We start from the raw sequence: 25,668 nt of genomic DNA, 5'->3' as shown, positions 1-25,668 counted from the left end.
ACACATTACGCAGCCTTCCTGCTAATAGTAAGAACAGTTTTGGCATATTTTGGCCAGAATGCCAAAAATGCAGCCAAATCTCAGTTTTATTCCAAGCATCGTATTCTATCCAAATTAAGATTTCCAGTTTACAAATTAAATGTTGCCTGTATCCCATCAACTATGACTCAAAAATGATGCTTGAAAGTCAATATAGTCAGTAATTCTTGACTACAGTCAATGTATATAAAGTTTTGATGATTAATAACATTGCATGGAAAGCTATTGAGAAGAACTAGATGGGGCTTACATTAGAAATGAATTAATATCAAAATATAGCTCAGTAGTCAACATTAAGCAACTTGCAAAATATGAATGGAATATTATATGGCAACCCTTTAATGAACAAAGAAATACTTCATTTTAAACTTAAAATATTATTTTGTATACTTATTTTCCAACACATACATAAAAATATTTACCTATATAATAAGGTTACAATGTAGTACATAACAGTTTACATATTAACCTCTCATAATTCAACATTTCTGGTCCATTTATACTATTTTACTGTATTTGTGATAATTGTTTCTCTGAGACAAAGAAAAAGATTTGTTTCTGAAATCTCAAACATCATGATTTAAGTACATATACTAAACCAAAAAATGTAAGCCTTGCATAAAAGTCAAACCTCCTTCAACTATATAGATTTCCTGGTGTTCTTCCACATGCAAGATTTAATGTGCTTCAGCTAGTGTGCTCCTGCACAACTCTGAACTCATCCCATACCTATCATAACAAATTATGGAATGAAGCAAAATTATTTTCTACCAAACTCAGTGTCTTTCTGTAAATCAGAAGCAAGAATATTCTTATTCATGTACAATAGCGAGGTCATAAAGTATCCAAAGAAGCTTGTGCAAAAAAAAAAAAATCCTTAGACATAGCTTGTTTTTAAATCCAAGGCAGTATCGATGATAAATAAAGCACACATAAGCAGACATCATGTTGGAGAAAGTTTTCTCATACATTCAAAACAATTTTACTCTTTCCTATTATTTCAGTAGATGGAAAATAAGAAATAATTGACAGATATTCTCATTTTTTCTTACCTGTTCAGTGTATAAGACCCATTCTTCTTAAGTCTCATGTTTGTAAATAGAAATTTTAGGGAAAAAATCAGAATAGAATAATGTTTGTCCGAGTTTAATAAGAACAAAAGCACCTGTTTGTTAGAAAAGCGTTTGTTAGTCAGAGAATCTCTTTCCTGTTTCACAGTCATCAGAGGGAAAATCAGAAACCGCCAATTACTAGGAAGGAAATCATTACAGTCAAAACAAGAGCCCGAGGATGTAAAATAGTCCACCCTCTTTATGAGCAACACTACTCAAAATTTAACAAAAACTATTTTAATCTGGCAGTTGAAGTAAAGGGGACAATGGACAGAAGAAAGTGGCATCCCCAGACTAGTTTTCAAAGATAAGTCTGCAGAAGTGAAGAGTCAAATGGGCTGGGCTTTGTCTTCCTCTTTTAATTAAGTTTGCAAGCAGCTCCAGTGATTCTCTGTTCCTCTCACTCCTGCTTGACTTATTACTCAAATATTCATGACTGCCTCAGGAGAACAAGAAAAATGACAAACAAAAGCAAGAGAACTGGTTTCCATATTCATAAAGATTACGCAGAAGACAATCGAACAGGAAAGTAGGTGAAACAGACAGTTATAATAATGTCAGCAGATTTGGCTGCTGCTTAGCTAATTTAACACAAAATGTACAGTATGTTATTCTTGAACAGAAGCATAGTGGTGGAAGGAGGGGCAGAAGCTTCCACGGGCTCAGTCCTCACCAAGCTGCCTTCAATAAATCACATTGTCTCTGATTAAGTTGCTTCGCTTCCCTTCCTGTACAGCTCTTCTGCTCCCTGATTGTGGAACATTATATTGTCGATCCATGAAGTTTCTGTAATATGTAGCCAGTAATTATGCTTCATGTGGAACTTGAACATAAGTAGCAAGATACAACCCAGATTGGAGACTGGCACAGTCTAAAAACAGACATGCACATATAATCAACATTTAGATGTCACAAACATCTCATCAGAAAAACCTCTTCCAAATATAATTTACTAACTGAATTGGCAAGCAAGAACAGAAGTGGTACAGCTTCTAATATGACTGCAACCGAACCATTTTAAAAATAAAATATTAAATTATATACCTACAATAGTGAGGAAAAAACATTTCTATTAAAAGAGAAATGCTCAATGCTTGGATTTACTTTTTACAAATATTCTTTAGAGGGCCACTTTATAAAATATATGTAATCACATTGAGTCTTTAGTAAATATATCTTATTGTACATCTTCAATATATGGAAGACTGATCTCTTGGTGTTCGAAGACTCTCATTTGAATACTACAAACTTTCCAATTTAAGGGGTTTAACAGCCCATTTCACCCATTTTGTTTTAAGTTTTGGGGAGCATTAGTGTTATCCCCCCAAAGCAGCTCATACAGTCATAACTAAATATTATTTAATGAGGCAGTTAACATTATTTATACATCACCCAGTGACCCTCTATGAGGGAGATGGGCAGTTTCAAAATTTGATAAAAATAATACATATTACTCGTAATTTACAATTCAATGAATTTAAATGTTAAATATAAACCACCTTAATATCATCACAGATTGAAGCATCCTTTGAAACAGTTCTATTTTGACTACCTTCCTTAATGTCATTAAGAAGAGTGCATTTTCAATTTTCAAGGGGAGATTATTCCACAAGTATAGAGTACTTATTGAAAAATATTTTTATAGCTCCCCCTTCCTAAATCTTATTAGGTTGGTTATTTGTTAGAAAAAGGCTGGAGATATAATCAAGCTTTATTCTGTTACAAAAACATCTAAAATCAAACATCTTTAGGGATTATTTTTGTCTACTTTTTAACTGAAATAGCTGGGTATGTGTTATCAAATTGCAACTTATTCCAATTTTATCACTCCTTTATTTTTATTAGATTATTCAAGATCTTAATCAATATGAACATTTCCTTTCAGGAGTCAACTCTATGAACTTCCTTGGCACTCCTAGTAGAAAAAAAATCAATGTTCTTTCCCCATTTCATTTCCTATATTCCTTTTGAGAACTATAGCATACAAGGATATATATACTTTTCAGTTGTGATCTGAAAATTAATAAAGAAAAATCAATAGCTAGCCACAATCTGCTAAACAAAAATGTGATTTATCCTGCTGGGGTATTTTACAATCCAGTTATCAACAAAGCAGAAGCAAAAAGAAAGTCACTGGTAAGGGTAGCTGTCTTTAGAAAAGTAATTTTAAATAACGCTTAGATATCCAAATTGAAAATTAACATGTCTTAGGAGCTGGCAATGCAATTACACACCCAGTATAAAAAGGGGGAGGGGGGAGAATTTTGTCTTTATATACTTCTATACCGCTCTTTGCTTTTGTTCATTTTTCATGTTAATGTCACATTTTAAAATCAAGCTTCTACATCTAATTTTGCAAATCAAAAGTCAGGTTCATAAATTATCTTGTACTTGAATTCCTTATATTCCCAATATCACTCCCAGGAATCACAAAGAAATTATATATTTCTATATTCAGCTATTAAGAACTTGTAATAACTATGAGCATACACAGCATGAGGGGAGGGGAAGCAGGGCTACTGCAGGATAAAAGCTGCTTAAGTAGATTTAGAATAAGTGAGTTTAAGTTAATCAAAGAGGTAAAACAATATTTCAAAAGTCCTAATTTAACATTTTTTTTAAAAAAATAGTCTTATAATAATAAATATTTATCTTATTTATTTGTAAGTTGAACTATCAACAAAAGGGAGAGAGTTAAGCATGCTTAACTACATGTTGGATTGTGGGCAACATTCTTAAATGTCCCAAAATATACTACTCCCATAAATCCATGTACATAACATTGCGTGCATTTTTTTATTTTTTATTTTAGAAAGGAGGAGCAGGAGAAGAATCTGCTGTTTATTTTCCCCTCCTTCTACAGCAAAGTTATAATCAGGTGATTGTGCATAAGCACATTTGCCCAAATACAGGAAGCGACTGCACAGCTTGCCAATTTGCTCCACCCAAGTGCTTCAGTTGGTATAAAAAGCACTGCTGCAAAATATAGTCCCTGACATAATCCAGAAGGAGGAAAGTTTGGCGGTACTATGGGAAAAGAGCAGGCCACATTTTAAAAGGGAGAGTAAATCACTTCAGCTTATTGGAATGAGAAGAGCTCACAATATGTTTTACCTTTCAAGGTTTTTAGAAATATAATGAAATGCTGTAATAAATCTGAGGTCATTCCCACATCATTAGGCAAACATATAACAATCAACTCTGTAATAACTTAAAGACATTGATTATATCTTTCAATTTCACCATACTTTCATCAGTTGCATGACGTGTAGCTTTGAAGCACAAATATGTATGTGTTCACATATGGAGCAAAATCAAAGGTAAGCAGACATAATAATAATTAACTTATTAACAATAGTCATTCACAAAATAGTTGCATGATGTGACATAGGCAAGAAAAAAGCAGGGTATATATTATATAAATGTTACAATCTGACATTTGTGATTACATATTAAAATGGATACTTACTGCTATGTAGAATCCTGAAGGCTCAGTTTGAGTTTATTTCCAAGTATAAGATTAACTAAAAGTGGAATCTCTTTTCAGTCAAGTTCAGCTCCTGATGACTACATAGATACATCTGGGCAGAATTCTTGCCAAAGCTGTGGAAGTGGTTTATCATTGCTTACTTCTGGTATGGGTTTAGTTGTTCTAGTCAAGCCTATTGTTTGGGAATTTCCTAGTTGTCTCAGTTCCTAAATTGGCCTAACTTTGCTTCGCTTCTAAGTCTAACAAGACCAGCTACTGTCAAGGTAAAATATAATGGCAGATGTCAACTGCACATTCATATAGCTTCGTTAATCGCAGTTGTTTTACATATGTCATTCTGTTATTCTGTTACTAAAATTTTGTATACATCTTCAACTGATGAGCCATCCATTAGAAGTCAGCCTGCATTAGAACTGGACTTCCATTATTTAAATTATCCATAGAAGTCATCAGTTGTGTCTTAGTACTTTAGCCTTAACCAGGCAATCCAGATGACAACAACAGCAACAAGAAAAGCAGGTAATTCTGGTGGCAAATCCAGTTCTAATGCAGGCTAACTGCTAACAAATGCAACAAAATGCCTAAGATTTAGCAATGACTTTAAGCTGTCAAAAAATCTGCTGCGGGAAGGACAAACTTTGAAAGGTCCTGATTCTATCTTTTATGGATTTTGATTTTCTTACATGTCTACCTTGTTTAAAACTTATTTTTGAAAAAACTCAAGAGATTAAATAAATCTATATGATGAAAATGATTTCCAGATTAAAGATGCACCTCCTGCGTTGGATCCCCTCAACAAGCTCCTTTTTTCAGATGTGAGCATCTGCTCCACCAACTAGATGCTCCTAAAGAGGAAACTATTTCCATTTCCCCTGTAGTTCCCAGCATTACCTCTAATGATATTCCAGAAGATCCAATAGCTCTTTAGAGCAGATTCTTACAGTCCTTCCTGTACATGGGATAGATTAACAAAAATAGCCTATTCTACTGATTGCCTGAAAAATGAATCAGTTTTTAAAATCAAGTCCCAAATAGTTGGTTCGTAATATCTTTCTAACCAAGTCTAGGTCAAAAGTGAGAGGGATTATGTTCATCCTCCAGGGCTGATCTTAGCTGGTGTTGATAGGAGTGGAAAGGCCTAGGGATCGCCTACTGTAGAATTCCACAGGGCTTCACGTTCTCTCCACTTCTTTTCCTTAGACTCTTGGGTGAGGGTGATGCAGGGTCAGGTGTCATAAATGTGATACCCCACCTTTATATCTCATTTTCTGTCTGCCACGGAAATCCAGGCTCAGTGCCTGGAGGCTGTGAGGATCTAGATGGGGAGGATCAGGTTTAAGATGATCCTGAGCAAAACCAAATGCCTTCCAATTCTAGAATCTTCCGTTTCCAGGGACTAAACAGTTCTAGTTCTTAACAGGCTAGCACTACTGCAGGAAGAACTCATGTATAATTTGGTGATCCTTCTTGGCTCTAGACTCCTCTTCAATGAGCAGGTAGAAGCTGTGGCTATTAGACACATCCGTCTTATATGCCAATTTGATACTTTATATACTCACACCTTAGTCACCTCCCATCTGAACCCCTCCAGTATGAAGTGTTTTATGCTGTTGGTATTATTTTTCTGGTAGCTGTGAGCCACTTAGCATCATTGTGTGAGATAGGTAGTCACAAGAATCTGAATGATTGCCCTTGTTACTAATATTTATTTGCAAATATCTAAATTCTATTTTTCTAAACATAGAGCCACGATAACAAGCGTAGAAGATTTGCATAAGGAATGGTCAGCTTGCTTTCTAACTTGAATTCTTTCTATTCAACATAGCCATGTAAACAAGCATGTGGGTTTCCAGGTTTTACCCCACTATCTTATAAATAGCAATATGACTAACTGTATCTAATTATCAAAACTAATAACATACATTCATGTAGTTTTGCTTTCAGGTTTTATAAGTGTCAAAAATATTTGAGCTATAACTGTAACATTAACCACCCACAAATATATAATAACCTTATTTTCATTAACTCTAAACAATAAATTAATACTATGTATAGAAAGAAGTAAAAGAGAGTTTATTTCAATCCTAAGGTTTCTGGACTCCACAGAAATTCTGGGCATATAATAATTTATTTTTTTTTAAAAATAGCAGATATTAAAAATCAAAAGAAAATGAATATAGCTGACTAGAAGACAGAACTAACAAGCAAAGGTCTTAGACACCATCCAGCCCAATACTTGGAAGAACAACCAGATTTTTAATAATTTGCAGAAGTTCAATAGAGTGGTAGCAGTATAGATTCCCCAGGAAATATTATTCTACAGGACAGAAGCCATCAGTGAGAACCAATGCTTCCTGGTAAAGATGAAAATGCTTCATTTACAAAATCTGGAGTGTGCCCACTGAAACCATCCTAACTGGAGGAAGGAACATAAAGGAGATATGTAGTCCCTAAAGTAGCCAGATCCTATACCATAAAGGACTTTATAGGTGATAACCAGCACCTTAAATTTCACCCAGAAGCTAATGGCAGCCAGTGCAGCTCACAAAGAGATATGGACCCATGCACATACCACGGAACATTCATCACTACCTGTGGTGCTACATTCTGGACTACAAGTAGCTTCCAAGGTTTTATTTATTAAATTTACATGCTGGCCATCTCCCTTTCTAAGCAACTCTGGTAGTTTTCAAGAGCAACCCCTTATAGAGTACACTGCAGTAGTAATTTAATTTAGAAGTGAAGTGCTGTTTGAGGGGCCTCTCAGGCCAGGAATGTTTGCAACAGGCACAGATAAACTATGTAAAGACCTTCTTGGGTAGCAGCTAATACCTGCTCTTCAAGCAGGAGGTTTTGAAGCCAAGAGAACCCCCGAACTGTGCATTAGATTTGCACAGGGAAGCACAACATCTCCCCCCCCCCCCCGCCGCAAAAGGAGCATCCCCAGAACCAGAGGCAAATGAATAAACACATCATTCATTTTTGTCAGGACTGAACCAGACTCCATTCGGCCCCATTCAAGCATACATATCCTTCGGGCAGTGGATCAGGATTTTAACAGCATCACTTGCATGGGCTGAGGTTGTGACATATAATTGGTGTCATCACATTCAAACAACAGGGGAGAGTTAAGTCCCATGGCATCCCATAAGTAATAGACTGTGGGTGTGAGCTGTCACTCTATCAGTGCTGATTGAAAGAAGCCACAGAGAAAGGAGAACCATTACAAAGCCAACTCCTATGGATACTGATGGTACTGAAAGCTGCTGACAGATCCAAGGATGGACACACTATTCCATCCTTTCTTTGCTACAGGATATCAATGACATAAAGTGCTACGTTTTAATTTAAAGCCCTGCGTAATGTGAAGGAAGAATAAGGCAAAATTCAGGTTTACTGTACAGATTTTGTTGTGTTTAACCAAAACAACTGTGTGCAGAATAAATCAGCTAAATAGTTATATTGTTTATGTTGTAAAAAATATGTAAAGATTCTGAAAATTGTTAAGGTAAATTTTTCACATACTCAACTATGAAGTTGTACGTAGTTTTATTGGAAAAAGAATTAGCTTCCTTAATATGGTCAATATTTCTTTTATAAAACCATGAAAAATTACAAATTGAAAATTCCAAAAAGCAAATATGAACTGGGGAGGGGGGGGAGTGCATTTCTACTGATGAAATGCATAATTGGTCTTGCTCTCTTTCATTGGCACCCCTTTCATGCATCTGTCATACTTCTTCTACAGCATAGGTTCCCATTGTAAGTAGTATTGGTAACAAATGTAGAATATTCAGTATGCCATGAGCACTTTTTCAAAATGTTGGTGACCAGTCACAAAGCAGTCATTTAGTAGAACCCAAACTGCTGAAATTCTCTCTGTAATTATATACTTTGGTTTCCCAAGATGTTCTCCACCATTTCAGCTTACATTTTTCTTATGTCCAGCCAGCCTTATCTGGGACCCATAGGCATAACCAGAAACACATGTTATCCTTGAGAATGATAATTTGCTTACCATTCTTTTCTTTTCTTTAAAGAATCTGAAAAATAAAATGAAGATCAGGAAGCCTCCTAGGTGACAATGTGCAGGTTGGACAGAATGCTAGGAGCAACTCTGGGGATTCCAGCGCATAGAGATTTGCAATCCTTTGATGCATATTTAGAGAGGGAATCTGCAGGATGCATCCAATCCATTGACAAACATACATATTTAAACATCATCAACTAAAGAATCTCCCATACTAAGGAGAGAAATAATAGAAACAGTATGTAGATGTTCAGCTTTTTCATAACATCACCCTCTTACATCAAGAGAAGTTAACAAGAGCAAGCTTTTATTTTTATTTACTCAATATTTTGTGTTTCTTGATCTGCGTGGCAATCAAACAGTAATGCAAATATTTTTTTTTCAATTTTTCAGTTTAAAATATCAACCACTGCAGTTATTTAATCAACAACTGCACTTAAATAAATATTCTATATGGATGAATAGAAACCAAGATCTGAACTTCAGTGTATTACAAAATACAGTACAAGCTTATTTTCATGTACAGTTAGTTTTCATCTCAGTCCTCCATTTTATGTGATCTATGTGTCTGATTTTTTAAAAAACTTGTTTTTTAGGATTTCCCAAGTTTTAGGTCACAAAGCCAGGCACACAGATGGAAGGTGATCCAATATAGAAGGAAACAGTTTGGAAAAGCGCTTCCTCTCTTTACACAGTTGCCAAATAGCTTATCTCAACTTGTCAGCAAAACCTCAGAGGGGCTATTGAGAAATAACACATTTATTGCCAAATATCCATTCTTTTATCTATCACTAATGGCACAATTTGCCACAAATGTTGATGAAAGTCCACAACACAGAGACACAACTTCACAATATATTATATATTAACAATTGATCCTATCCAAGCCTACAATAAATCACAGACATATTATAGTAGGAACTGTTTACCTTATCAAATTCTGGAAATTTCTTCATCCAAAGTATAATCTTTAAAAGGCTGCTAGATGGTAACAAAAATTATTAAAAAGGTAACAAATAAAGTTGTCCTAATGATAACAACCAATCTTTTCAATTTAGATCTGGCATCAAGGCTACTAAGATTAATTATTGTATTAACCAACCTGAAACAAATAAAATAAAATAAAAAGGAGTCTGCATAGGACTGAAGCTGTGACAGGAATGCACACACAATGAATATATATCCACTGTCTTCTGAAGTGCCATCCAGTTTACACAATATTCTAAAATGTCTTCTGGCTACAATTAACTATGTGAATGCCATGAACCATATTACATTAAAGGATTAAGCAAAATAAGATAAAAAGATATCATCTGCGTTTCCAATAATCAAAATCAGGGTCAAATCTTGAGAATTTTGCTTGAAAGAATGAAAGACACTGCTATTTACCTAAGCCTACTACACTAGTCTCAGATAACAAAAATAAAACCTACTCCAACTCCCACACATAAAACTTATTCCAACATAATGTCACCGAGTTTGCTATATTACGCTTACTTAATTCTAAAAAAGAAACAATCTAAATTATATGAGTACTCCTCCATTATATGATTAATGTATGAAGTACAATCTAAATCTCATTTGTCTACAACTTGGACTAACTCAACTAAATTTTTTCCTTATTGAGAGACTAAATTATCAACTCTTAAGAAATAACAAGCATCAAGTTACTGTCCTAGGAAGATCAGGTAGCTGCAGTAACAGAAAAAGCAATTAATATTCCTGGTGGCCAAATGCAAGACTCTTCACAATCTGGATTTTATACATACAGTGTGCATACACCTAACTCATTCTCACAGCTTTCAACAGTTAACAGACTAAAAGTATTTTTAAAATTATGATCTGGAAGAAGATACTAATAAGAGACATATAAAGCTCAGTGGTGTGACAGTTGTATACAGAACATGTTATCTTTCCCACTGATGTTGACTTATGCTGGAAATGGGACTTAAGACCAAAAAGGAACTAGAAGCTAACTGCTTATTATGTTGCCCTGTTTGAAATCATCTCCCTTCTCATTTGAGAGTTAGGCTGCGTTTAGTTATTTACAAATGATTATCCCCAGGAAGTCAGAAGTTTCAGGATTGCCATTTTAATTCTTCATACCAAAACTTGTTAAAATAAAGCAACTACGTTCTGCCAACAAAGAAAACAGTCTCTCCCCAGATAACTATTCTCTTTAACTCTCCAAAATACCCTCTATCATTTAGACTGCCCTGACATTCTTGTTGTATCTGCCAGACACTGATATATGGGCCTCAGCAACAACATAACTAACAGAGCTCTCCAGAAACTTTTCTAAAATATGCCTCCCACTCACTGCCTCCTCCACTGAAATTCCTTCACTCTCCAAGTCAAACATACAAAGTTTCTCTTAATAGGATAAAATAGATTTTATAAAAAGTTATCTAGAAAATGTTTATAACAAAGCGAATTTAAAAGTGGCAAAGCCTTTTTTTAAAAACAACAAAGCCTTGAGCAATTTTTTAAAGCCTAGCATGAAATACAAAAAAAGGGGAGTTAATTCTGTAACCCTTGTCTGGATGCTCTAAATTCCAAAATGGCACAGATAACAGAAATGTATTATGACAGAACTTAGTCAGAAGTTTCTAAGAACCTGTTAGTATCTTCCTATATTTATCTGTCCCCTTCATGGATTACTGCTTTGTCCTGGCAAAGGGGCTTGCGTAGCTCAATGAAGCTATGAGCTATGCCGTGCAGGGCCATCCAAGACGGACAGATCATAGCAGAGAGTTCTGACAAAACGTGATCCACTGGAGAAGGAAATGGCAACCCACTCCAGTATCTTTGTCATGAAAACCCCATGGACAGTACTAAAAGGAAAAAAGATATGATGCAGGAAGATGAACCCCTCAGGTCAGAAGGTGTCCAATATGCTACTGGGAAGAGCAGAGGGCTATTACTAGTAGCACCAGAAAGGGTGAAGCGACTGGGCCAAAGCCGAAAGGACACTCAGCTGTGGATGAATCTGGTGGTGAAAGGAAAGTTTGACACTCTACAGATTTTTTCTCCATAGGAACCTGGAATGTAAGATCCATGAATCAAGGCAAGCTGGACGTGGTCAAACAAAAGATGACAAGACTGAACATCGACATCTTAGGAATCAGCAAACTAAAATGGACAGGAATGGGTGAATTTAATTCAGATGACCATCAGGTATACTACTGCAAGCAAGAACCCCTCAGAAGAAATGGAGTCGCCTTCATAATCAATAAAAGAGTAGGAAAAGCAATAGTGGGATACAATCCCCCAAATGACAGAATGATCTCAGTTCGAATCCAAGGCAAACCATTCAATACCACAGTAATCCAAATCTATGTCCCAACCACTGGTGCTGAAGAGGATGAAACTGACCGGTTCTATGAAGCCCTACAGCACCTTATAGAATTAACACCAAAAAATGATGTCCTTATCATCATGGGGAATTGGAATGCTAAAGTAGGAAGCCAAAAGATAACCGGAATAACAGGCAAATTTGGCCTTGGAGTACAAAATGAAGCAGGGCACAGGCTGATAGAATTTTGTCAAGAGAATACGATGGTCATAGCAAACACTCTTTTCCAACAACCCAAGAGACGACTCTACACATGGACATCACCAGACGGTCAACACAGAAATCAGATTGACTATGTGCCCTGCAGCCAAAGATGGAGAAGCTCTATACAGTCAGTAAAAATAAGGCCAGGAGCTGACTGTGGATCAGATCATGAGCTTCTCATTGCAAAATTTAGGCTTAAATTGAAGAAAGTAGGGAAAAGCACTCAGGTATGAACTAAATCATATCCCTGATGAATATACAGTGGAAGTGACAAATAGATTTAAGGAATTAGATCTGATAGACAGGGTGCCCGAAGAACTATGGATGGAGGTTTGCAACATTGTACAAGAGGTAGCAACTAAAACCATCCCAAAGAAAAAGAAATGCAAGAAAGCAAAATGTTGCCGGAGGAAGCTTTGCAAATAGGTGAGGAAAGAAGGGAAGCGAAAGGCAAGGGAGAAAGAGAAAGATACACCCAATTGAATGCAGAATTCCAGAGAATAGCTAGAAGAGATAAGAACACCTTCTTAAATGAACAGTGCAAAGAAACAGAAGAAAACAATAGAATAGGGCGGACCAGAGATCTCTTCAAGAAAATTGGAGATATGAAGGGAACGCTTCATGCAAAGATGGGCATGATAAAGGACCAAAATGGCAGGGATCTAAGAGAAGCAGAAGAGAAGAGGTGACAAAATTACACAGAAGAACTATACAAGAACGAATGTAATGTCCCTGATAACCATGATGGGGTGGTCACTGGCCAGAGATCCTAGAATGTGAAGTCAAATGGGCCTTAGGAAATCTGAGCAACAACAAAGCTAATGTAGGTAACAGTATTCCAGCTGAGCTATTAAAAATCTTAAAAAGACAATGCAGTAAAAGTGCTACACTCAATTTTCCAGCAAATTTGGAAAACTCAACAGTGGCCACAGGATTGGAAAAGGTCAGTTACATTCCAATTCCAAAGAAAGGCAATGCCAAAGAATGTTCAAACTATCGCACCATTGCACTCATTTCACATGCTAGTAAAGTTATGCTTAAAATCCTACAAGCTAGGCTCCAGCAGTATGTGGATCGAGAACTACCAGAAATACAGGCAGGATTTCAAAGAGGCAGAGGAACTAGAGATCAAATTGCCAACATATGCTGGATCATGGAGAAAGCTAGGGAGTTCCAGAAAAACATCTACTTCTGCTTCATTGACTATGCTAAAGCCTTTGATTGTGTGTATCACAACAATTTGTGGCAAGTTCTCAGAGAGATGGGAGTACCAGACCATCTTATTTGTCTCTTGAGAAATCTATATGCGGGTCAAGAAGCAACAGTGAGAACTGGACATGGAACCACTGATTGGTTCAAAATTGGGAAAGGAGTCTGACAAGGCTGTATACTGTCACCCTGCCTATTTAACTTATATGCAGAGCACCTCATGAGAAAGGCGGGGCTTGATGAATCAAAAGTTGGAATTAAGATTGCCGGGAGAAATATCAACAACCTCAGATATGCATTTGATACCACTCTAATGGCAAAAAGTGAAGAGGAACTAAAGAGCCTCTTGATGCAGGTGAAGAAGAGAAGTGCAAAAGGTGGCTTGAAACTCAACATTAAGAAAACTAAGATCACTTTCTATTTTTTGTTTTTCTTTTTTTTCTTTCTCTCTTCTTTTCTTTTCTTTTCTTCTTTTTCTTTTTAATTTTGTTTTGTTTTCTTTTTCTATATTTTGCTGTGAGTAAGTAATGCCATTCGGATTAATATAAATGTATTTTGTATATACTGTATTTTATCTTTTTAAGTTTAATAAAGTTTGTTTTTAAAAAAAAAAGAAAAAGAAAACTAAGATCATGGCATCCGGTCCTCTCACCTCCTGGCAAATAGATGGAGAAGAAATGGAGGTAATGAGAGATTTTATTTTCCTGGGCTCCAAGATCACTGCAGATGGGGACTGCAGCCAAGAAATTAAAAGATGCTTGCTCCTGGGGAGGAAAACTATGGCAAATCTAGACAGCATTCTAAAAAGCAGAGACATCACCCTGCCAACAAGTGTATAGTCAAGGCTATGGTTTTCCCAGTTGCAATGTATGGCTGTGAAAGTTGGACCATAAGAAAGGCTGAGCGCCAAAGAATTGAGGCCTTTGAATTATGGTGCTGGAGAAGACTCCTGCGAGTCTCTTGGACTGTAAGATGATCAAACCAGTCAGTCTTAGAGGAGATCAACTGCTCTTTAGAAGGCCAGGTCCTGAAGATGAAACTCAAAAAACTTTGGCCACCTAATGAGAAGAAAGGACTCACTGGAGAAGAACCTAATGCTGGGAAAGATTGAGGACAAAAAAAGAATGTGATGACAGAGAATGAGGTGGCTGGATGGAATCACTGAAGCAGTGCGGATGACCTTGAATGGACTCCAGGGGATGGTAGAGGACAGAAAGGCCTGGAGGAACGTTGTCCACGGGGTTGCGATGGCTCGGACACAACTTCGCAACTAACAACAAATATTTATCTGTGTGTGTATGTGTGTGTGTGTGTGTGTGTGTGTATGCATATTTTTATTTGTACATTCATGTGTGTATGTATGTAATCATAACAAAAACTGCTATTTATATTTGGTTGAAAGAGGTATGAGATCATAATCAAAATTAAATCATTATAACTGGAGTACTCTGATAAAACAGAATTCCATCATTTTATTATTGAGGAAAAGGATGCATAACAGAACAAACTTAATGAGGCATAAGTCTATTATATTTGCAGTTGCAATTGCTTTTTCAGAAGAAGGAACTTAAAGAATCATTCATAAGCTAACAGTATTGAATCAACACATGATTATTTCAATGGAGCTTCTTTAAACAGAATTAAATCTGGATTTTGCTCATAAAAGGATAATTTTCTTGAAATTAAAGAACAGATTACTCTCCATTTCCTACAAATTCAAATTCCAGACTTAACATTATATGCTTTAGGTTCTCATAACAAAACTGTTTCAAATTCTGCCTTCTCATGATCAAGCAGGTATTCTACTGCCCAATCAGCCCCACTTAAACCTCTCCTACATATGGGAGCAGTTATATTGCCTAGGAATCCCATCTGGAATGTCTATGTGTATGTTTTATTGTTACTTCATAATCTAGAATCTATTATTAAAATATAAGAGGAAATACGGCACAGGTTAATAACATGGTGGGGAGGCATTCAGAAATGATGGAAGATGTGCAGTAGGAATATCTCTTTAGTGCGGTTAAAATGATAACATGAGATTTATTGGCACCTTATGCACACACATAAGTGTTTTCTGTTCAAACAGGACAAATTCTAATGTTTCCAGGACAAGCCTATTCCTTATAGCAAAACTGATTTATATTCTATATTCACTGCATGATGCAGTTAGTTTTCTTCAATGTCTAATGTCTATTATAATGTATTTACAGTATAGTATTTACAATAATGCAAATATCATGCAAATAAAGTATAAAGTATTATCTATTAATTAAGACTACATATTATGGGAAAAAAACAAGCTCTTCCATAAAAGAAAAAAAGTAAGAAATACATTTTTACCTGACTAAAAATTCCATAAATTTTAGTTCACTAGTTCTAGTAAAGTTCTAGACAACTGCAGTTTTATATAATTTTTTGATAATTGAAGTTCCATCTTCAACACAAATGAGTTACTAGTACTGCAGAACTTACAATGCCATTTTCTGCATTCTGCAGAATGTTCTTTAATTTTAAAAATCGGCTTTGGCAACTCCACCTCTTCTTAATTTTAAATAAACTCAAGTTCCCATGCTGTATATGTTCAGGTTTCCTTTCCACTGAACAAAAACAATTTATTTATTTATTCAATGGGAGTAAGCATATTTTTAAGAAGCCCTTCCACTAAAACTATTAATACGAAAATTTCAACTTTGTAAAAGCTTACATTATTTTTCATACTTCTAAACTAATATAATGGGGGAAGGGGAAGTAATACGGTATCATTTGCACCTAAATTCTCAGTGACAGAAAAGAACCTTCTTTTCTTTCCTTCCTACAAACCACTTTTGTAATTTAGGATGGCAAGTTTAACAGATTTTCTCAAACTCATATAACTTACCACCTTTACAAATAGGAATATTCTAATTTACTACACACATGTTATACCGAGTGAAAACACGTGACTTTGGCTAAACTCAAAAGAACTGAGCTGGATCAGATCTGGTTAATACTTGGAGAGGAATTCACCAGGAAATTCCAGGACTGGAGTAGAATAGAAACAGATATCCTGACAAAGACAATAGTCAGCCTTTCCATACTGTGATTATGAAGATAATACATGCCACAACAGTAACAGTAAATGATCTAGTTACCAGGAATCAGACTTGATTGTGTGAGACTTTATCAAGGACATCTATGCATACAAAGCTGATACTAAGAAAAATAATATAGTATTGTATAGGTACAGTAGGATAATATTTCAACAGTTGGATGATTATCTTGAATTATGCCATAATAAGGTGTCTTTCATTTTGGTTCAGTTACTGTGTGAATCCTGTCATGTTCATATATAAGCTCTATTTTATGGCCAGGCAATATTAATCAAATCATGATTAGAACAACCCAAGGTTAAATGCTACGGGAAACCAGTCATTCTGGTGATAAAGTATTACATCAGAGTGAAACATATGAGTGCCTGATAGTTGCAACTATGACTTTCTGTAGGACCACATGAAAATATCTGATGAAGCTCTCACATCAACAGGAGATCCACAAAAGACACACCGCCCCAGCAAAATGAGTTAAGGTTTCAGTATTGTTACCAATTTCACCTGATTGTGACATAATTCAAGATACTGATCCAAATATGGAAATTTTGTCCTATATTATACCTGCACAGTAATATTATTTTTTGTTAGTATCAGCTTTGTATGCATAGATGTCTTTGATAAAGTCTCACACAACCAAGTCTGATTCCTGGTAACTATATCATAAAGGTGATGTGAGACCATTTTGGATCTATAAAAAGCTCATTTCCCTATTACACCTATGCATTTTTTGTTGCTGAAGTTCTAAAAAGTATCAGGGAAAGGAATTTTTAAATTTTTGTAGACTTTTTCTACAATCAAAGACCTAAACAACTTTGTTTCAAAATAGAAAATATACTCCATCTTGTGGAGGATATATGAAATTGCAAGAAAAAAACCCTGCAAAAATTTTGTTTTAACAATCCTCATTCCTGCCTTCAATATCTTTTATACAAAATTGTTGCATGCTGAAGAAACTTGTTGTTAAACATAACAGAATTACTTATGAAAAGAACTATGTTATGCTTTTAAGATATTTTAAAAGGTTATGTAAAGGTGACAAGCTATTTTAATATTAGACCAAGTTCTGAGATTTTTCTATACTATATCTGAATAATGAATTTAGTGAATGCTGCCCTCTAGTGCACAAAAATGCTAGAAAAGCAAGATATTTAAATACTGTAAAAGATTCTTTACATAAAATATTGTTCAGGTTTGGACTATAACTCAATTTACTATAAATACTTTATTTATGAGTAAATACTTAATATTCATTTGAGCAAATACTTAATATTTATTTGTGCATCCTATATACCCAAGTGGGAAAATATTTTACTATCCCATTGTGATACATACACTAGAAATTAAGCTCCAGAAGTTAAATCACCAAAAAAAGGGGGGGAGGGGGAATACATTGAAAAGTTTATCTATGGAAGCAAATTTCATAGAAAGTACCTAATGTTTCAGACCACTATTTTTACCTCAAAATCAGCTTTACATCATTTCTAATTTTAGTGAATCTAATTTAAAATATGTTTTGAATTCCAGCCACTGTATCTGTTTTTAATAGATTTTGAGCAGTACAGTTGACAATTGATGGTATTAATTAAGAATAGTAAAAATGTGAAATATTTTGAAATACCTAAAGTTATATGGGAACCAAGAAAAATAACATATATGTTAGTCATAAATTATCAAGACATAAGATTATTATATGAACTTACTTAACCGAATGAAATTCATGGCTCACTGACTTAAGAAAAACAATGTAGTTAACCTTTGCTAATTAACATTTGGAGGTCCAACAAAGGAATTTAATCCATTAAGATTTTCTTAACTGGAAGTAATGAACAACTAAAGAGGTGGGGATAATGTCCAAAATAAAAGTCCTACTTGTAACAATTGTTCCCACCCTTCTTTGAAATCAATGCTTAACATAGGTTATTTTCTTACTTTGTATTCTTGCATTTTAATTGTATCTACCAATATACTGAAGTATTAATGAGTAATTACTAATATACTATCTTGTTTCATTTCTAATTCACAAGAAAAAAAAGACAGTTATACAAATATAGTTTAGAACCAAAATATCTTATCCAGTAATGGAAAAAGTTCATGTTTCTATTACATAAATTGCATATTCTGTAAAAATAGTTTGGGTGCATTTTGGAATATAAGCGTCTTTCTGTTGATCTTGAATATTTTTAACAACATACACGCTAGCAGCCTAATGTCTAAGGAGACCTGTGTAGGATATAAGTGGAAAAGACCTTCCATTTATGTTATTCAGCAATTCCATTTACGTTATTCAACTTCTAATATTGGAGGCAAAATATAGCTAACAATGACATTCCTATCCTCCCTCTTTTAAATCAATCCATATTAGTGCAATTTGTGTTAGAAAATCCCTAAAATTTATGGAAAGTGAAGTACTTGCTATTTTCTGTTCTGTTCTGTCACCAGGTTCTAATATTATTTATCTACACCATACACAATTTGATAGAGCTCTATCATAAATAACCTTTCTATTTACCATTAAGTAAAACAAAGTAGTTCCCATTATTTAGAATATATTTTACTTGATTAGCATCTTCCATCTCCATCTTCCATACAGGGTAGTCCTCGACTTACAACCAACTGTGGTAAGTGGAGGACTATCTGTATTGATTTTGTAATGACCAACAATAAGCAATATTCCAATTCTGACATTATAGATATGTATACAAGTAGAAAAAATGCATACAAGCTATACAAAATCAAGACAGAAATCCCAGAATGAAGCAGTGATTTTAACTCCTTTAAATAAAAGCTTTCTGGAATTTAGGGACGCAGTGTGTAGAATACTTGCACATATACATACACTTGTTTTATGTAACTGAGCCACTTTAAAGAAAGTTTATCTGAATCTTTTATTGTATTACATTTTGTTACATTTAATTTTTGTACTGTAACTTTAAGAATGAAAGTCTCTTCTCCTTATCCCTTTTTTGACAGAGTTATCTTGGGTTTTAGAAAAGAACATGCCTGCATCCCATATTTTTCTTTTTTGTTTACCTACACAGATATGCAGATATAGTATTAGAAAAGGAATGCCAGAGTTGTTAAAGAAAGCAAACCAGACGACTTAGTCCCGGGAAAGGAGGGAATGGGACAAAGAGACTCCAGATAACTCCACCCTGATTCTATTTGTATTAGAAGAAGAGAAAAACACTCTGGCAAGCTTTTAATGTTCCATTATTATGTCTTGAAACAAGTAGTAGTATTCCTGTAATCCTTGTGGTGTCTGTTTGCTGACGGATGGAGCTCAAAGGAAGGAGCTCAAACTAGCCTTGAATTGCCCTACCTGCTTTTGCTGTTTTAATGCATCCTCGACCTTTAAAAAAAAAATTGGGAAAAAAAACTTAATTTTTTTTTTTTAAAATAACTTTTAAAAATTAAAGTACAAAGAATGCAAACTAAGAAAAAAAATTAAAAAAAATATTCAGTACAGTTAGTCCTTGAATGATGACTGATCACTTAAGGACTATTTGAAGTTATGACAGACCCCTCCAAAAACTACTTATAGCCCTGTTTTAAGTTATAGCAGCTGTAGTACCCCAGTCATTCACCTTTATGACTGACCACAGGGATGTTGCAGTGTCTCTTTACCTATCCCGACTACCCTACCCTGCCAGGTCCCTGCAGGGCTTGGACTGAATACATTGAAAAGATGGGCACTTTTATGATCAGATCGCACTGGGCCACGGATGATGAGGAATGGAGTGGCCTGCCTTTTTCCCCTCAAAATAAGGCCCAGAGCTGTGGAGATTTTCAAAAGTAACTGTGTGATGGGTGATGGAGTAGGCCCAATACCTACAGGAGACCAAAGGAGGGGAAGGCCTACAAGAACCTTGGGGGGGGGGGAGGCCAGTGGGAACTTAAGTGGGAAGGAAGCAGGGCCAAGAGCTCTGAGGACCCTAGGGGCGGGCAGCGGAGCATAGGTTGTCTCAAGAGGTGGGGGAGGCTTTGGGAGGCCTAAGGCAGGCAGGCAGGCCTGGGCCTGTGCTAGGCCTCTCAGGGCCTCTCCCATCCCTGAGGCATCCTATGCTCCATTTATTGACTGCAGCAGGGAGAGCAGGGGATGAGACTCATTAAATGAGGCAATCTTGCTTAACAATGGTCACAATATAAGGCTGTAATGGGTAGGCTCCATTATGGTCAAAAACTACCTGTAGTCACTGGTTGATGACAGAGAATGAGGTGGCTGGATGGAGTCACTGAAGCAGTAGGCGTGAGCTTAAATGGACTCCAGAGGATGGTAGAGGACAGGAAGCCCTGGAGGAATGTTGTCCATGGGGTCGCAATGGGTCAGACACGACTTTGCAACTAACAACAAACAGTCACTAGTTTACCAATAAATTCACTACTGAAATATGAACAGTAGAAGATATCTCACAGGTTTCTGCCATACAGTAATAACACACATTGCTGCATCCTTTGATGCCTTTCCCAAAACAGATAGATCACACATATCCTTGACGTCTGCAATAGTATCAGTTTTCCAATATCTTAATGCATCCTCAGTCTTATTAGATTTCCCCACTACCACTGAATAGGTTATGTCTCTCAGATGAAGCTCAAGCATAAAATCTGAAATTCTTCCTGTTCACACTCAAGGCCTTTGTTAAATGGCTATAACTCAACAGTGTGAATCACTGTATCTAGTACTGTTCTTAATTGCTATTAATAGGTCAACCTCCTGACCACTAAAGCTTATTAGATGTTCCCTCTGTGACTGTTTTAATGATTTCCTCTCCTTTGGTTGTATTGTCCTATTGACTTAAGGTTTACCTGTGTGCAAGAATTATGTTTAAACCTGTATCAAAATGTGAGGGTTTAGCAAGAGAAAAGGCTATTTTTCTCCTAATTCCAGGTTTTGAAAAATGCCATTGCCTTTTACTTTGCCTTTTACTTTGCCTGAGACTGCTGCTAACTTTGGACATCTGGTGTCTTTTTTTTTCTTTCTTTCTTTCTTTCTTTCTTTCTTTCTTTCTTTCTTTCTTTCTTTCTTTCTTTCTTTCTTTCATTCCTTCCTTCCTTCCTTCCTTTCTCTCTCTATCTCTCTCTCTTTCCCTCTCTTTCTTTTTTTCTTTCTGCAATTTCAAAGTGTTTCAAGTTTACAAAATGTGTACACTATTACTTAAAGATTACACAAGCCTTACTGAAAATGGTAATATAATCAGTAGGCTGCCAGGAATACGTAAAGCACAGCTGCTATTCAAAGTTTTCAGGTGTGAACAAACTACACTGAAACATTGCCAACAAATACTTATATTAATGATTTTGGATTGAATCTACTACTGATATATAGAACTACAGAAGATTAAAATACTACCTTGCCTAGAATTCTAGGCAGGATCTACTCCCTCCAACTATGGAAGATAAAAATGTTGTGCTGCCAATTAGGCTACTGAAATAAGCATCTACAAACTTAGGGGTAAAATCCAAATCTTCAGCTCTCACTAGCACTATGTACAAATCCATCTCAAGAAAAATATATGAGCTTATATATCAACACTGAGCAAAACGCAAAACATGCTGCCTCTCATTGTATTACATGGAGCGGATGCAATTGGTAATATCGTAAAAGGCAGTTTTATTCATGCTGCACTGACTGGAGGAACCAAAGTCCGAAGAAAAAATGTTCACTTAAATTTATTTCGCAACTTGCCTGGGGAATAACTGTATTCCCTAGTTTTAACTGTTACACAGAGCCACTGACATTTCATCAACTGTTACATTATCCCAACCATGAAGAAATACTACTTCTGAGTAACTTGCAAGAATACACAATGTTTGCAATCGAATATTGTAAAGTTTGTAATTTAGTTGTCATTCAAAAATGTTCAGTTTGGATTAAGTTAAACTATCAGTACTGTCCAATGCAAACTGTAAACAATGCAATCTTTTCTTTTAATCAATTTTTATGAAATGTTGCCTCTGTAGGTAGCAGCACTTACCCCACCCTCCCTAAACTCAAAGTCTGTGTTGAGTAGTTAAGTAGGATGAGGATCTACTTGGGAATTCCAGACCTGTTGGCTAGACTGGAAAATCAAAAACATATTTGTATGATTGCCAAGAAAATAAATGAATACTAAGCAGTTTCTGCTCAGCGCCTATTTATATCCACAAAAGAGACAATTCTTAGGTAGCAGTATAGATAATTCTACATATCATGTCAGCATACTTTTCAGTGAAGGAGCAGTAAAGATAAAGGCAATTACAACTTCCACACATACCTAAGACTAACTCAAACAGCAAATGAAATATATTACTGTAACCCCGACATTTCACAGAGTTAATTGCTTTAATGCATTTTAACTATTACCTTGACACTTTTGTTCTGTTAAAGAAAAATACTTTAAAAATTTAAGATGTGTCTGATTGTACTATACGCAGATAGAAAGATAAGAGAGAAAAGCAAACAAGTTAACTTTTAATGAGATATAAAACTCTACAACAAGATTTCTCAAGCTGGGGATCAGGACCCTTCAACAAGCAACTAACAGGGAGAACTGAACAATTTTAGAAAGCCTGATTAGCCTGGAACTTTTCAAAGCTCCCAACAGAGATTAAAAAATAAGTATTACATCTAAGTGGGATATTTATTTCTTGTTTAACTAATGAAATCATTTGTTCTGTTCAGGGTTGATCAAAGAACATTTTTTACTGCTTAAGTGAGCATAGTACTACAAAGTTTAGAACTTCTACACAACAGTATGAATACTATAGTCCAAGAATTAAAAACCAAGTCATAACAAATTACTGAATACTTATTTCAAAGAAACAAGAATACTGGTGAAGTATGTACATATGTATGCATATATGTATGTATCTATGTATGTATGTATGTATTAATTTAATTATTTATCCTATTTCTTAACTGCCCATCACCCTATGAACTATGCATAAACACTGTTATCTGAAACATAATTTATGTTGCTTTATATTAGTATTTTAAATCATTACAGAAAGTAGATGAAATATAATTAGTTTCCTGTTTGGTTTAAGCTATAGTTCCGTTATTGATCTGTTGTGCTGCCTTAAAGATAAATCATCACTGCTAAGCACTATTTTTATATTTTCAAATAAAAGCAGATTTTTAATGAAATTACAAACCTCAGCTGTTCTGCATTAAAAAAAGAGATAAGGTAGTTTTATCTACTTAGTATTACAGCTTAATACTCAATAAACCCTGGAGTCATTATAGCATGCCTGAGTTGCCAAGGTGGTAGAAAAACAGTCCACCTCTTTATGGGAAAAACATTATAGAAAAAAATATACCCCAAGGCTATGGAAAGAAAAGACTGATGAATTCCCATGTTTCCTACAGCCTAGTGTTTCAATCATGATAGACTCTACAGTCTCCAATAGCCACTAGCATTTAGGAACCATTTTGATCAAATGGAAGTATAGATCTGGCTTTCCAAAAACTCCACTTGTTCTTAAACCTCATAATACAATATAATCATCATTGTTACTGAGGTTTCTCCCCAAACCAGAACAGACAAGAAAACATGAGATAATAACTTTAAAGGAATAAAATTTGAGAAAGAAGAAAACAATGCCATACTACCTTTCCTGGATATTTTCATCAACAGAGGAAACAAGGGCAAATTAGGGACTAAATTTTATTGGAAAACAACTTTCACTACCCAAGTGCTTGCAAACCATGGACAGACTTAACTCCAGTTTTAACTGCAAAACTGTTAACATTTAGATCAAGCCAAATTTTAAAATGCTAGGGAATTCCTGGAAGCTTAGTATTTAAAAAAATTACCCATCAGTAGATAGAGATGAATTCATTTGCATATTATTTAAAGGATACAATCAAAAGTCTAAGAAGAAAGCAAACAGTAAAAAAAACACATCCTCTCCAGCTGCCACACCTAGAAAAGCAGGAAACAGCACCAGATAAACAATCATGGGGGAAACAATTCCCTAATCAATGAGTCATCAAGAAGACATCCCACTACATCCCACCAAGACTGGCAAGGCAAGTCATTATCTAGTATACGAACAGCCAATAAGCTATTTAGTTCCTTACACTGACAATGTAATGAATCAAGCTCACTGGTAGGTTTTTTTGAGTTCTACTTTCTTGATTCAATTCATCTGACATATTTTTGTTGTAAAGAAAAACTGGCAAGACCCTCATATGGGTTACCTTGAACTTACAGAAATAAGATGGATTATAAATACAAAAATTACACAATACTTAGATGCACACTCTTTTGAACAATAGTGGTGATTTCTGATTCCAACTGTTGAAGCCAATCACAGACTGCAATGCTAGAAATGTGAGAAGTTGCCTTCTTAATGCAATTAACTTTATGGTAGGTAGTGTTTTTCTAGAATTAACAAAAGAGAAGAAGATGCATATCTCACCCTGGATTACTTTCCTTACTTTGAAACCTGCCTAAATGTAAATATAAAATTATGAAAAATAATTCTAATATTTCTCAATAAATTAATCAGCATGCTTTTAAAGATAATATATGAAGCAAATAATATTTATTAGATTTATATCCTACCTTTTGATCACAAATTTAAAGTAGCATACATAATCCTTTTTTTCCATAGCATCAAATACATACCTATACCTACACACACACACACAAATTTTAATTTGGGTCTCACCAGTACCGTCTAACACCTTAATGACACCGCCATTCTGGCTCAATTATTCAGCTGATAACTCTCTGCATATTAGTTGATTTATATTTATATTTATAGGAACTCATTCTAATACAGAGGTAAGTCATTGAAGTAAAAAAAGTGGCTTTTAAGATGCAAGTTTGGAACTGTATGTTCCAGACACACATAAATGAAGAACTCTGGTTATAAATGCAAGGAAGTCTGGAACTTGAAGAACTGAATTGCAAGAAGATCTGAAATCTGCAATTTAAAGTAGATAAAAATATAAATATTTTTATAACATGATGATTAAAAGTAAAGTAGTTAATTTATAAACTACTATAGTTTATTTATTCATTTTTAACTGCACATGCGTGCCAGCCAACTGGTCTTCATGGGCACCGGAGCGCCAGAAAATGGCCTAAAAACTGCCCCAAAACAGGCCATTTTTTGGGCCGTTTTCAGGCCATTTTTGGTCCATTTTT

At 35.2% G+C, this 25,668-nt stretch overlaps 1 protein-coding gene across 2 annotated transcripts in view; it reads right to left on the bottom strand.

Annotated features, from left to right (window-relative positions):
• The window catches only part of MOB2 (MOB kinase activator 2), a 120,256-nt gene that overhangs the window by 55,311 nt on the left and 39,277 nt on the right, over positions 1 to 25,668 (bottom strand). The window contains exon 1 of one of the 2 annotated variants that reach the window (XM_034416857.3): positions 1,092 to 1,474. The exons of the other annotated variant lie outside the window; for it this stretch is intronic. Coding sequence (XP_034272748.2) covers positions 1,092 to 1,261 — 170 coding nt within the window. The 5' untranslated portion in view covers positions 1,262 to 1,474. Of the gene's footprint in view, positions 1 to 1,091; positions 1,475 to 25,668 lie in introns of those variants that run through there. 2 annotated transcript variants of the gene reach the window in all.

This window comes from Pantherophis guttatus, chromosome 1 (assembly GCF_059756535.1).
Source record: "Pantherophis guttatus breed Tessera chromosome 1, ASM5975653v1, whole genome shotgun sequence".
Taxonomy (NCBI): Eukaryota; Metazoa; Chordata; class Lepidosauria; order Squamata; family Colubridae; genus Pantherophis; species Pantherophis guttatus.
The sequence above is the reverse complement of the archived record's forward strand: the minus strand, read 5'-3'. Positions and strand labels throughout refer to the sequence as shown.